General features: G+C 30.3%; 1 protein-coding gene across 1 annotated transcript in view; it reads right to left on the bottom strand.

The window, feature by feature from the left end:
- The window catches only part of LOC112684954, a 58,734-nt gene that overhangs the window by 14,197 nt on the left and 28,328 nt on the right, over nt 1-16,209 (bottom strand). Inside the window, exons 3-5 of the mRNA XM_025556696.1 lie at nt 12,483-12,773; nt 9,663-9,861; nt 28-177 (exon numbers count right to left, since the gene is read on the bottom strand). Of these exons, the coding sequence (XP_025412481.1) occupies nt 28-177; nt 9,663-9,861; nt 12,483-12,771 (638 nt within the window). The 5' untranslated portion in view covers nt 12,772-12,773. The remainder of the gene's footprint in view (nt 1-27; nt 178-9,662; nt 9,862-12,482; nt 12,774-16,209) is intronic.

Genomic DNA, 16,209 nt, shown 5'->3' with positions numbered 1-16,209 from the left:
TGTATAATTGAATAATATTATACTCACGTCAGGAACAACTGTAGAAATTCGCCGATGAAACCGAATTTGTGAATGGACTTGTGTCCGTGAACTTCGCATATGGCTCGCAGGAGACACGCTCTGCCATCCATCCCGAAGTTCGTCAACAGGTCTTCCACTACGGTGTACAGCAAAGCTCTGGAGAACAGGAGCACAAAAAAAAAAAAAAAAATGAAGATTAAAAGTTAATCAACTACAGGCCACCGGCGCTATGATTACATTCTTTAAACCTCTCCACGATATCCGTTGTGACGACGAATTTGACATATTTTATTGGTTATCCGACGGCTAACAGATAAATCGATAAATCATAATTATTCCGATCGAATATTAACTTAAATTAAACTTGAGAGTTTATAACAAAATTATATTGTCCGTAAGAGCAACGAAGGTGGAGGGAGTGGCTTATCCCCTACGTATATTTCCAGAGCCCAACCAAATCGGAAACGATTAGCTTCCGAATTTTTTTTTTTTTTTGTTCATTTTTAATTCGAAATTATATTTAAACCACGGAGTTAAATGTGTACGGTTGATGTTTACTGGTGTATTATTAATTCGAACTGAAATATAAACCGTGTAAATCATGACAATTATCTGGTGGTTCAAAAGGGCTAACATTTCACTGCGAACTCGTTTCGGGAGTTCTATTCGAATCGAACTATAATTACTCGTCTGCGTATGTTATACTTTTAAAAACCAACTAAATACGCGCGCTGACTCCGTAAGAGTCACGTTCCGAGAAGAAGTAAATACCGCGCGTTCGACGGGTTTTTTCTTAAATTTTTTAAGCACGTACGACTTACATACACTTAAACATATGCGTATTAATATCGTTATAATTGCGACCGCGGCATTTACATTAATATACGACTGCCATTAAATGTTGTCCGCGGAAACGCCCACCCGGACGATTTCGTCGACGTTCGGGTTATCCCATTTTATATTGACCGCTCTCGTCCTGGTTATTATTCATGATCTACACCGGACCGGTACACGCAGCATTGCCACGTAATATTATTATCCGTATCCCGTCGGCGAAAACGGTTCTCGTTATTATTTTTATTAAATAGTCTCGACTACGCATTCATATTGCGTCGGACGCGACCGAAACGTGTTTGTATAGTGTGTGCGTAGCTGAGGCACTTGTGTTGCGCATTTGAACTTGGACCAAGGTTAGCGCGTTAGTCGTGGCGTCGGTTCACGTACGGCCTACGGTCATATTGTATATCCTGTTTCGGTTATCGTTGACCGACGGTGATTTATTTTTAGGTTTTGCAAATTTTAAAATTCTAAGGTGCCAGCGAACGGCTCCTCTCCAAGTTATTAGTTTGTATTTTTTTTTTATCTCTCCTAGTCATAAAATCTGATAAACGGAAAAAAATCTCCCGTTGCAGTGTAAATATAACTATATTTCCACTACACTTGTTATCTTATTTATAAAATAAATTGGGTTGACACATCTTATCTGTAGATAGTAAATGACAATTTACTAACATACTCGTAAGCTATAGTTTGATATACAGTTACACATACAGTTTTGGTGCAGACAAATCTGCAGATATTCCTAATTTTTTAAAACTAATAGCTCAAAGAGATCTTTTATATCTGAATAAATAATTTTTATCTTTTTAAATAATATTTTTATAAGATATTTATTATTTTTTTTAATTTTTAATTAAATGCAACGGTAAACTTTTTTTCTTGTGACTTTCTTACCGAGGACTTTTTTCCGAGATTTTTTATCCGGAGACTTTTTTTCCTAATATCATCAAATTTGTTTATGGTTTTAATTTACAGGTTGTAAATAACTTTTATTGAATAATAAAAATAAAAAATGGTTTTATAAATGCATCTCATAAATGGTATTCCAGGACCTATTGCAGTACTGAGAAATTTTTTTATAATTTATAATTCACAAAATGGAAAATAATGAAAATAGATTAAAATGCGATGTGTTTCATGCATTCTGAAGACCGAATAGATATTAGTATGCCATATCATTTCATTATACATCAAGTTGATGAATGCGTGATATGCAATATTATATACAAGGTGTAACAGGTTTATTTGACTAATGCAATAACTTTTTTTCTATTCAATATTTGTAAGCTTTTTTTTTTATTAGAAAAAATATAGTTACAACACTTCATTGTTGTTTTATTGCAGATCTTCTTGTATTAGAAAATGAATACAACATTTAATTAAAATCTCTTTTTAAGATATCCATAATGCCAGAGTTCAAGTAAAAACCAGATAAAATTAATAATTTTTCTAAACATAAATATATACATAATATGTATGTATATATATTTTTAAACTTTCTACATGACATTTTTGATATTTATTTTCCATCTGATGGTTAAATTATTTGAAACACTTAATAGTTTATTGTTTTATACATGAATACTTTGCTAGTTTCGTAATATTATATAATATTACTGTAATAAAACTTTTATTTTTTTTGAAAATTTTCTTTTAACAATGAATTGTTAATTTATATTATTAGTTGTCGATAAATTTTTTTTTCAGTTAGCGACACTAGTGAAAGAACCTTAATTATAACAGGGAATGTTTTTGAATGGCAATTAGTAAGTAGCTAAAAATAAGTTTTTTACTCAGCTTGGAGATATATAAGCAAAAATTAAAAAATAACTAAACATTTTACTTTAATTATTATTTACTTATATGATATAAGTTATATCATCATCAATAGTTATTGACATATTTTTACTGCCAGTGCTATTGTTGTTGAATTTTTTTTTATATTGTACCCAGCAATTAGGAGAGGCAGAATTGTTGGAAAAATTAATTGTAACATTCAATGTGTAATAGTAATTTTTACAGTTGCTAAATATTTGTTTAAAACATATTTTTTTTTTATTTAATTTGCTAGTCAGAAAAAAACGCATGTCATTCATTATAAATAACATATCTTTTTTTTTTTTAATAATCTCGTAAATAATTGTCTATTTATTTATATATCACCTGTTTTAACTCTGAATTATGAAAACAATTATGATCGACGAAAATATTTACTATATGAATAGAAACACAATTAATAATATTAATATACTGTAGCTCATACGAAATGTAAATCTTGAAAGATCAATTATAATATTATGTGAATTGAGAATTATTTTCATAGGGTGACATTAATTATATACATATTCTAAAACTAAACTATTTTAATGATTTTATTGCATATTTGAATAATCTATAAATACATTTTTATTAAATGTAATGTTTATGGGTATAAAATGAACCGGTCTATATCTATTGCCTTATTAAATATACTAGCAACTTTAACAAGTAATTATTATTAAACATATAATAATACTCTGAAGACCATTAAATTAAAACTAAAATACTTATTAATTAAATTATTAACATAGGCACATAATTTATTAGTCAACTTTTTAAATATTAAATTTAATATTTTTTTGTTTTTATCTTTCTTAAATACATATGCCTAATATTTATAGTAATTTAGAGTACTGTGATATGTTGAAAGTCTTTTATGAAAGTGGAGGAAAAAGTACAGTTAAAAGCTTCTCGCCTGTATTTACAAAAATTTTCAGAAAGGAAACAGCCATCTAAAAACATATTTTGTAATATAGAAACAAAATTACGTAAAACGTGTAAAATTTTTAATTTATTTAAGTATACATTTTATAAATGTAAATGTACATATTTAATATTAAAATAAAATACAATGATACTAATAATATAAAATCATACTTAATTTCAATAACATTTCCAATAAAATTAGTATTATAAATAATGTACCTAATCAGTGCTTGAAGCGGGAAAAAATAAGTAAAGGAGCTCAATCTAAAAAATTTAAAAGCTACATTCCAAATTATTCAACAAAGAAAAAAACAATTCAACAATCTATTTTTTTCTTATCATTTCAGAAGAACTCGAGTATCATAATATACACTACCTTTTAATAATAACAAATTTATTATTTCTTGGAAAAAAATAATTCAAAATCGACTGCAGCAGTGACACTGATTAACAAGAAATAAATTTGAATTTGAACACACTTTGAAAATTGTTTAAAAATTAATGATGAAACCAAATTAAAAGTTTTAAACGCCAAAATTGTTTTTAAATACTTATTTATAAAATAGCTATTTTGGATTATAAGAAAAGAATTTAATACAAAATTTAAATTATTTAATTTTGGTAGTAAAAAAATAAAATAAAATATAACGACTGAACACGACTGCGATATTATGATAAAATTATTATTAGTAATATTAAAATTTCAGTAATTCGTAGTTTGAAAAAAGTTCCGGGTACGTTCTTTTTTTTTTTAATCTTAAACGTTTCATTGTTTTTATTTCCGCTCACTGAATTTTTTTATTCGACGTCTAGACATAAACGTTAACGTTTACACGTGCTGTTAAACTGCAAAAAACTAATTTGCGATATTTGTTTGAGCTAATGAACTGAGAAAATATTTAGATCCACACATTCGGTTGTTTACTCAAATTTGAGGCTTGTCAACATTTGCTATCGTACACGCAGTCTGTTTTCTCAGTCTAACTGAACGTTTAAACGGACCATTACGACATCGATATAATTAAATATTGATATTATCGACGGTTAAAATTATAATAACACATCGTTGGCCAGCGCCTAACCTAGCGCCAGTACCTACCTAGTTTTATGTTATTACGCCTATATAATAATAATTATAAAACACTGACTGTACGTGTCTAAATGTCGGTCAATCGGAATGTATATTACACTCTCCAGCGTAGTGAGTATTAATAATAGTGAGCACTGCTAATAGTGAGTGTTTAATATGCGATCAGGGTGAAGAAGCAGCGATTGATTAGTTCGAACGTGGAACAGTCGTCGGACAAAATTACATTTTATTACGCGCGTACATGCTATCATAATGCGTGCTAAATATTATAAAGTAATAATAATAATTAGAATTTTATGCACATTACGGCTTCCAATAGCCGGTTCTGTATGTTCGACCGGTTAAACTTATTTTACCGGATGACGTGCACAACACTCATCAGCTCAAATAAGAATAATAATTATTCTAACGTAAACATGTTTTTTATATATAATGTATTTCAAAATGTTATTTATTCGATTTTTTGCTGTTAAGTAGGTTACAATCAAATAGTGTGTGAAAACGACATTTTCGATTTTTCAATTGAACTCTATCCTGTTACAAAGCCTTGTTCAAACGTATTCGTCCTTTGACGTCATATTACGTGTGTACAAGATGAAAACATGAAAATCAAATCAAATTCAGCCGTTCCAACGCATTCGGAATGTTCATACTATACTTAACCAGTCGTGTGAAAATATGAAATATATGAGATCCCCCCCCCCCCCCGAGTACAAGAAAAAAAATCCGTTTTCAAATGGTTAGAATGAAAATTATGCACATCGTAAATATTTTAATAGGTGTATAAATATATCTATTTGTTAATTATGGTGTAATCATAAAAAAAAACATACATTTTTTTGTTCGATGAGGTGTAAAAATAAACGTTTGATATTAACATAAAAACTATGAATATAATTTTATTCTCTACCCCCATATAAGAAAATTGAAAGTACGCCACCTAACCTAACCACACTAAAGGTCATCAAAAATGGCTAAGCAAGTCGTGCTATAGGAAATCCAATATTGCGCAGCGATTGTAGTATGCACAGAATCAGACTTCTCTAATTGGACAGTACCTATTTTCATCAGGGTTTTACTATATTTTACTTTCGTCTGAACGCGCATCGAATATTTGGAATATCAGTAAAATGTGAATTTTCGTGTTCTATTTACACATTGAATTGGTACACAAACAACAACGGCAATACTGGAAATTGTAATAAAAACAAATTTTTCTGTTCATATTATTATGCTTTGTAGTCAACCGCTTCTAAAAATAATCATTTAGAATTGAATAAAACTGCCGAGTCGAACATAATAACTATCTAATGAACAAGCAAATATATTGTACACGTACGTAATGTTAATTTAATAAATTATCTTTGAGAAAATCGAGTGCATGTCATTAATTTACTTTTCAGCAGCGTATTTAAATGTTTATAGAGTATTATTTTTAAGTACGGCGCAAGGCTTGTTCTTAAGATTTAGAAACGAGAAAAACACAATCATAACAATATCACGTTTTTTGTGAGTTGAATTTCTTAAGCATAAACCATTTAAAATCTGTTGAGTTGAATATAATAAAATAGATTAATAATCATATCTAAATATTGGGTCTATAATCAAAGTTGATTGTCTATTTATTTAAAATTCTAATGTTTGTATACATTTATAAGATATTTTCGTACTTTTGATTGCTCGAAAGCGTATGATATTAATTTTATTGTGTTTTGTAATAAAATAATTGATTTTCATTAAGTTTATTAGACTCTAAAGATAGCTCAAAGCTACCTTACTCGAGCAGTAGTACACTATCAAATTATATTTTCACTATAATATAATACATTGTATAACGTAAGTGTATGTTATAATATGATCGAAATTATTGATCTTCATTTGGGCACAGATTTCTTAAAATAAACAATGATGTAGAAACAATGATATAATTGACTCAATTGATTTAATGGTTTTTTTTTTGTATAATGTTTTTGAGTTTTCAAGAAACTATTAAAGCATTTGAAAAGTTTTCTAATTTACCGCCTTTTCTTGATTATGAAATTAATAAAAAGACAATGGGCTTCCATGAAGCACTTAAATGATTTATTATTATAAAAGGTATATAGAAAACACATTTTCTGCCCTTACTAAATATATTCTAATAAAATAATTTATTTAGTTTATTTGATTCAATTTTTTTTTAATTATCAATTAGATGTGAATATTATTTTTTCATTTATTCTAACGCATAAATCATATGGCTATAATTCTTCGTGTAAACTTTCCCAGTTTCTCAATTTAAGGGGTATTGCTTATCTAGCGATAAACTTACTCGCAAGTTCTAATTAAATGTATAATATAATAGCTGATAAGACATTGTGTTGTCGTGTAGTATTTAACATTTCTAACATAAATCTAAAACATTGTTTTTAATAATACTCTTGTACTCGATAACCTTTTGTTTTTATCATTTGTTAATTTTTGGGTAAAATTATTAAAAATTTTCAAAATTAACAAACACATTATTATTGCCAATAAATAAATAAATCCATAGCCTGTAGTATGTTTTGTGTATTGTATTATTATGAACTACGAATAGAAAATAATGAATATAATACAAAATTATCTATGTACGGAATCATTAAAATACTTTTTGTCATCATATAGGATCAAGTTCCATGTATATTTAAAGAAAATAAAACAAAGTAACTATTGGTTAAATATGATATATTATTGTAGGGCCTTATATGTTAAGAGTAATAATAAGATTGTATTAATCTATCACATTTTTATGTATCAGTAATTTCTATTGATCTATAGGTTTCTGTACGTATGATTATAGATATGGCATGGAAGATAAATCAAGAGATTCATATGTATTTTAAAATACAATTTTAATATACGTCATTACTTAACATTTTTAATTTTTAATTTAATTCGGTATAGTTTGCACTCAGTTGTTTCTTTATAAATAAATTTGTATATTCATATTCATAATTCATTTAGATCAGTGATGTATCTTTTTCCTCGGCGGGCTTACTTTGGTAAACAATAATTATTATTTTAGAGCTGGCCACCAAGTATAAAAGTACGAACGGTATCGATATTAATCTAATTATGTTATTTTATTATTTTATTAAATAGTAGGTATACAGTATATGTATATACGAGTGTTGAATTTGTTTTTAAATATTTTATTGACTTCTGAAAAGAATAAAGATTGAGGTACACGCTATAGGTATACATTAATGTGATTAGTACGCTCTTTTAAGTGCATGGTTTTATCGTGAAATTTCTATTTGAATATTTTTGAAAGTAAAATTAATAAATTTAAAAAAAATTGCATTTTTACTTTTGTTTTTAATATTTTGTTTTATTTCAAAAAAATTGTAACGGACCACATTGAATACGTTCGCGAGCCATGGGTTGGGCACCACTTCTTTTTTTCCTTCGCCTTTCTCCCAACTATTTCGGGTCGGCCACCCTTGTCTTAACCTCCACTAATCTTGATTTTCTATATTCTCTACGCACACATCAATGGCCCTCATATTATTCTTAATCGTATCCAACAATCTCTTTTTTGGCCTTCCATTTCATTTTCACCCTTCAATGTTAATTTTCATTATAACAACATTTTTCTACATTTTTCGTCTCATCACATGCTCAAATAATCTTGTCCACAGTAGACGTTACACTAATACTACCACTCATATATTGCTTACAGATAATTACTGCTAATGGTTCGCCGCGGTCCAGCGCGGTGCGTTTACAGTCGCGTCTATAGTAATCTTACCTAAGAGTAATGATACCAGTAGAATTATTATTGGATTTAATGACAAAAATAAAAAAGAAGAAATATTTAAATCAAAGTTTAAGACAGGTCAAATTACAGCCAATGAAATTCATACTTCATTTCTTGACCGTAAAATATACTTAAATCATCAACTATCAACGGACAATAGAAGACTGCTGTGGATGACAAAACAACTTGCAGTTATTTATCATTTCAAATACGTTTGGATAAATAACAGTGGTGTGTTTTTAAAAAAATTAGATGGGGATATTGACGTTAGAGTAAGTTCATTTTCATAATTACAAAGTATTAATATTGCAAAAAAAGTTTATAGCCGACAATAAATTTAGACTTGTTTAATTTATAATTGTATTTTATTTTTTTCTTTGTTTACATTTTAACTTTAATTAATTGTTGTTTATAACTCATTGAGCCTAATACTATGGATAATTTTAAATTAAACTGTTTATTTAATTGTATTAATATTATAAATTGTATAAAAATATTATCAGTAGAACGCATTAAGACTGTTAATTTAAATATTAATTTTATTAATAACTATATTTTCTATGAATATTAGAAGTTTTAAAGCGCTCATTAATGAACTAATAATTTTACTGGAAAGTATTTAAAATTAATTTGATGTTATTGTACTTAGTGACACTTGGTTGACAGAAAATTAGAATTAAATAATCAAAAGCTTTAATCAAATTATTCACTCGTTAGGTATACTTAACCATTGTGACGGTGTATCCGTCCTAGTAAACAATAACTGTAGATAACGTGGAAACACATGTTATAAATGATTGTAATTCGATCAATCTGTCAATAAAAGCGGTTATAATTCCACTGTTACCGGGGTATATAGGTCGCAATGCCATAAAAAATATCAATTTATTACCTCATTATGTGAATATCTATCAAATGAGAATCTCATAGGTAATCATATTTTTTGTGGAGATATTAATATCAATATATTTGATGATGCAACTGAATCTAATTTATTTATGTAAATATTTTAAAATGTAATTTGGTTATACTTCTGCTAATCATTAATATGTATAATATACATTGTATGTACAACGTCGACAACGTGCGAAACGGACGCATGCGTCGTCGTCGACTCGATCTTACATTTCGTAATACATTATACGTATGTTTATTATAACGTGTATCAAGTGGACTTTTTTTTACCTTTCACCTCCTTGGAAGTACGAGTGTATCGGTTTGGGTAACGTGGGCACGGACCTGGTCGATCTCCGGCCGTCCATCAGGCTAGCCACGTAGTCGGAGAGCATCACGCCCGCTTGCCTGCCCATGCTCCTGGCCAGTATCGGCGGAAAGGCGCCAAACGGATTCTGGTTGTCGGTCAGTCCCAGGGCGTCAAAATCGACTGCGGTACACATTAAAACATCGCATTAGCACACAGATTAGCACAAGTTAACAACGCGTGCGAACATTGAATATATGCATATATGTATATTTACGATTCGGGGGTTGATGTTACGAAAAATGTGGTTCGCACCTCGCGCATGGTACGTTGAAGTTTGATCGCGAGCGCTCGTCACTTTACGCCGGACTCTTTGATTATAATTAATTTTTTTTTTTTTATTACCGCGACGATGCGACTGCGGACGTTTCTGGCCGATAAGAACGCACGCATTTTTGTGGACCGTAAAATGCGTTCGGCCTGCGGAACTTTTGCGAACTTTCCCAAAGTCCATGCGTTACGATAGGGCGTGTAGAGTACGGAATATTTATTATCTAATTGATTAGCTTTTCTGGCGCATGATGTATTATTATACAAGTCTCGCGGAATCGTCTAACCGTTGGCAGTGACCCTTCTGGGAAGTCAATCAAGTTTGTATTGTCCAACTGCCATTCTCTCGGTTGTTCCAGACACCGGCGATAATGATGACCGTTACGTAAAAAACGGAGAAAAAAAATCTATTTTTCAACGTGAACGGATCCCGCGGATTCATATCGTACATATCTCTATAAAAAGGTAAACTACCGCTGCGAAACTTGACCTGACTTTAATTGGATAAGACTACGCGTTGTGCGAATATTGAATTTTAGTCGGACCGAGGTGTGTATCTACTGCGTGCAGTGTATGCGATCATACGTTTCAAACGACTTTACACGCTATCCAGACAAGGTTTTTTTTATATTTTTCACGCAATTGTAGCCCGTTTACTTTTAACTGGTTATCAATCGGTTGGTTCAAAATGTTTTTAGTATTGATAGGCGTAAGAAGGCATTATGTACTGTACAACGTTACTCTTGGAAATGCATAAACAATCTTCGAAAACCCTTGTACAAAAGCCCTTTGTTCGTTTGAAAACGGAAATATTGATAACAACTATTTTGTATTGATTTTTATTTATTTATTTATTTTTTAGTCTACAAAAATGTATTTTTGCTCGTGATTATTCCTAGTTGTTTGGGTATTTTAGAAACAACATCTGCAGCACACATATCTAAAGCTTCTATAAAAGCTGAGTTATAACTCAGTAAACCGTGATTAAAATACTGGTCGAACTATATCCCTATTATATTTCTAAATTAAAAACACTACTGTAGAAAATTTTAAAATGTCCTAAGCACACTCTTGAATTCGGTTTATTATATTGTGTCAGAAAAGTAGTATTCATAACTATTATACAAAATGTTATTTTTCCTTATATTTTTAACTTGGAAATAAAAAGTATTTATTTCGATTTCAATGAATTGTCTCTCGTTAGTTCTATGGGATTCTAAAGAAATTAATATACAGGTATTTTTATAGCAACAAATTGGACCGATATTGATAATTCCGATATAGGATACATTCATCACAGACATACGTCTAGCATGTAATTCACGTTACGTGCACGTATGTAATTTTCCATTGATTCTATTTTTTACCATACTCATTACATGTGCCATATATAATGTAGTTACCGATGTGAAATTATATCATACGTAGGCACAGCTATAGCTGTTTAATTAAACTAGTTATTCGATAGACTGTTTTTCAGCACCCCAGGATCAGACGTGATTCGTTAATCAGAAGTAGGGTTGTCATTATGATCAGCCGACCGAATAACTTTAGTAAAGTTATCTATACGGTCTGTGCATTAAGTATTGTGTAACTATATGTGTTACACAAACACTGCGTGAACCACAGGAATAATTCGAATAATAATAATTCAAAATACCGGACAATGTGATCAACCGCTGTTGGAAAAATATAATAGTTCTGCATTCCGTATCGTGTGAGCAATGAAAAACTTTCCCGAAAAGTGCAATAAATTTAAAAAAATGTAAATTATTATACGCGGATGAATTGTTTCGTTCTTATAATTGCAGACATCGCAGTAAACACAATAATAAATGGGTAATTTTTTTTTTTTAATTGTACACTATCGTTATAAACGATGAGATTGAAGTTGATCGTTCGAGTATTCATTGTTTATACTATTGATGTAGTCACGTCCAGGTTTTTTATGCGACAGACCGAGCGACTACTTTTATGTTAATCGTGTAATATTGTTAAACCCCCACGCCCGGAAATCACATCAAAACACAATCAAACAGGTTTTAAAAGCGGCAAAGGAAATTCGAAAGGAGCATAAAACTTTACCGTTTTTCTGAAGCCCCCCCCCCCCCAAAAATAGTCGACCTAAACGAAGCGGCCTACAGGATACGATTGGAGTTTATCGACGAAATTATTCGCGAATTATTTATTCTTCTTTGTATAAATATAATCAAATACTTATGGGATTCGCCTAGGGTTTCGAGAATCGTAACAAAAGTTTGATTACGTTTTTGAACAATGCGATGTGCGAGTTGTCGGGAACGCAGTTGGGCTGTTGACGATTCGGTGACGCACGGCTGCTGCGCACCGGGTTTGTTGGAAAATTTTTTATTGTTATCGTGCGCCGAACCGTGCCGCGGTTAAGAGAACATTTCGCGCACGTCTCTCCGGAAAACGTAACAATAGCAATGATTATTATAGTGATCACTACTAACTGGTGAACGGCAAGCTGATGGACATGTTGGACAGGAACCCGTCCGGTGGATACCTGACGAACGGAAGGGACAACGATGGCGTTATGGTCAGTCTGGTGCCGGGTGGCAAGGCCAGTCGACCGTCCGTGGTGATCCACAGCAGACGTTTTTGCCGCGAGTGAGGCGTGTCCTTCCCGGGCGCAGACGATTTCTCATCGCTGTCGTCGTAGGCACCAGTAACGTTGCTCTCGAACCACATCAACAGTAACAACAACACGGTCCACAAAGACGATCTCCCAAAGTTTCTCATTCCTGCGCGAAAAAAAAAAAATGAAATATAAAATAAAAACCAGAGAAAAATGTTATTATTCGCGGAAATTAAAAAATAATAACTGTGGTTTCGATTGTAATTATAATTTCGTCTGTTTCGTATGTGCAATCGATCTTCTAAAATGAACGACTGCAACAGTTACATTAAGTTTTCTTAACCGAAAACTGTGTTGTACGTCGATTGATTTTTACGCTTATCATAACACAAAGATGGTTCAATTTAAAATATTATTCGTTCTAATGGTTAGAAAATTGTTAGAAAATATTATTTTATACTCGTGTTCTGCAAAAACATGCATAAAGTGCGAACCTGAAAGGCTATAGCGATCACCGTAGAACGATTCAAGATATCGCGTACGACGTTAATTCACTGCTTTCTTGTTACATTATTCAATGCTTGCGTTTTTTCGTCCGAGATTTTTGATGTTTTGATATTTTATCATCACTATATATGACGTGGTAAAATCCATCTCCTACTAAACGTATAAGCGCATAATCACTCGGTGTAGGTTATGAAAAGATTCTCGCAGTTGAATATATCGCGTCTGCTGTTGATTTATCGTACTATACTAAAATCAAATTTTTATACAACTAATATCTTACAATATCTGTATCTCTTGTCCTTACCTTTTTTTCTCTTCAAATTAAAAATAGAGTTTGTTTAAAAATAATAGTTTATTTTACGTACATTTTAAATTGGTTTACATTCGAACTGCAGTAATAGTGGTTACGTAAAAGTATTATTTTATAAAGAATACAAGTATTAACCGATGGATACATGTTTTTTATCCGTTTACCCAGCGCAGTTGATGCACTACGCCGAGAATAGTTAATTTTGAAATTCGATCGTTGTATAAAATGTAATCGACAAGGACAGATTATATTAGGTGAGCGTGGCACCAATTATTTAGGAGTCTGGGTACGTCGTCGCTACAGTGACACGTGAGATTAATTATATAGTGACTTCTACTATATGTATAATGTACAGATAGTACATATATATGCAACATATTAACTGTTGTTTGAATTAAATTGCCGGTTTTTATCACGTAAATGGTAAAAAAAATCGGTACCTATTTTAAATTGCCAAATCCAATTTATTCAATCCGATGACGTGTCGTGTTGGCAGTGAATAATTACTTACGCGCGCGTATAGACACTGTCAATAAGTCACTAATCAAACTAGTCAGACGTATGACATACAATAATGAGGTAATTCAAAATAGAAAAGTCAGATTCTCTACCACAGCGATTCCCAAACTGTGCACCACAATGCCCTAGGGGAACCACGACCACTGTGTAAAGGCACCATAGTTTACGGTTCATAACTAATAGTTTAAAATGTATAAAATTGTTTTTACTTATGGTTTTTGTAAAAACTTTATAGCAAATAATGTAATATTTTCTATTGTATATTCGGATATTCTAATTTTAACCTAATAATAATTTTATATAATAATTATATTCATAATAACAATAATTTTTATTTATTTATTTTTTAAGTTTAAAAATATATTAATTTTTAATTAAATGCAATTTTAATTAAATTAATAAAATTGGTTATCAATAGGTTTTTTTTTGCTCTGTAATGTAGTTCACAGCAGGGCACCGTGGCTAAATTGGGTCCAAAAAAAGGCACCACTGAAAAAAAAAGTTTAGGAACTGTTGCTCTACCAGTATAGTTAATACAAAAAAATAAATAAATAAAGTAAATCCGGTCATTAGTGACTGATTTCTCACATCAAGCATTGCATGTAAATATTTAATTATATTATTAACTTCGTATGTGATTAAATAAACTAATTAGTATATATTCTACACTGACCATATAAACATATTGTGCCCCTATGATATAGATTGTTTATTTAAAATAAATAAAAATAAATAAAAATGCAAAATCTGTTGATACGTATAATATATATGTATACATCTAGTGAAGTATTTTCAAATTGTTTGGGGAAGGGGTTCAAAGTTTTTTCAAAAACTAAGTGATTTTATAATATTATAAAAAGTACATATAAGGTATGAATTAATTGTGGTATCATCCTATTAATATTATTATAGATACAAAGTAAGAGTTATTTATAACCACATGATATAAACTAATGTTCTTTTTTTCTTGGTAATTTTGTAACAACTCATTTATGATTTTTGAACCTTTTTTTTCTTATGGGAGAGTTGAGACTCGAGACCCCACCTCAAAAAAAAAAAAAAAAGAAAAATAAATAAATAAAATACGCCACTGTATAAATCAATATAAAACGTATGAAGTGAAATATAATGTACTCGTGTTCGATTTTGTATTATAAGTCAACAGAGTCACTGCCTCACGAAATAAAATTAGGTCGTAAAATATTATTTCATTATAATGGTTATACTATATTTAAATACGTGTGAACAGTGTACGCATTTACGCGCGTCTTAATACGTACACAAATTTGTATTTATAATTTATTACGTACTTAAACTATTGAAGATTTCCCGCAAGACGTCGTATATTTGACAACGCATATATTATTTACAACGCATGTATTATAGAATATGTACATTATAATCATCGACGATAACACATACATTTCGAGTGCTAATAGTAAAGAGCAGACATCATTATTGTGTTACGCAAATGTATAATTAACGACGGTAAATATCTTATTTTTCGTGATTTATCATTGAAGTATAGGTTGTTTAAGTTTATATCATGTAAAACATATAATTGTACTCCACGGACGGTATATGTAGTTGAAATTAATTACTATCCGGGGCTATGATATATGTGTTGAAGCTCCTTTATACTATACAGATTATTAGTGATGTGAAATTAAATACAAATTTTTGATTTCACGCTAAGAAATCCGGATCTCGGAATTTAAAATTCAAAATTCAAAACTGGTATTTATGTATTTCAATATTCGAATTTTGGATTTAACATTGTGGAATTCTGAATTCCAATTAAAAAGTCAATTTATTACAAAATACATGTAGTTATCAAAACTTTATTAGAAGTCATACATAAAAGAATGATAATTCAATTTTTCTAAATCCTATACTTGAATTTAGAACAGAATCCGTATTTCAAAATCCAAAATCCGATTTCGTGATAAAATCTGGATTTCGGATTTAGAATTTAATGAATCTAGGTATGCGAACGTCGGTAAATCCGGATTCTTCCTACCATTTAAGCAGATTCATTCGCTATAGCCAATCTGTCCACAGAAGAAAAAACGGCAGGTACTAACGTTAAACACTACACATAATACGCAAATAATAATTTATTTATCATGTTTCAGCTAATCCGCGATTTTTTCGCTTATGATCTACTTTAAACTTTTAATAACACGCGCAAAATACTTCCATATACATGTATACCTATGTATAATATGTATATTATGAAGTATATATGATATACAATATGAACTGC

The sequence above is a fragment of the Sipha flava genome, unplaced genomic scaffold (assembly GCF_003268045.1).
Source record: "Sipha flava isolate LNK unplaced genomic scaffold, YSA_version1 106_pilon_pilon, whole genome shotgun sequence".
NCBI classification, from domain to species: domain Eukaryota; kingdom Metazoa; phylum Arthropoda; class Insecta; order Hemiptera; family Aphididae; genus Sipha; species Sipha flava.
Note: the sequence above shows the minus strand (reverse complement) of the source record. Positions and strands in the feature narration are given on the sequence as shown.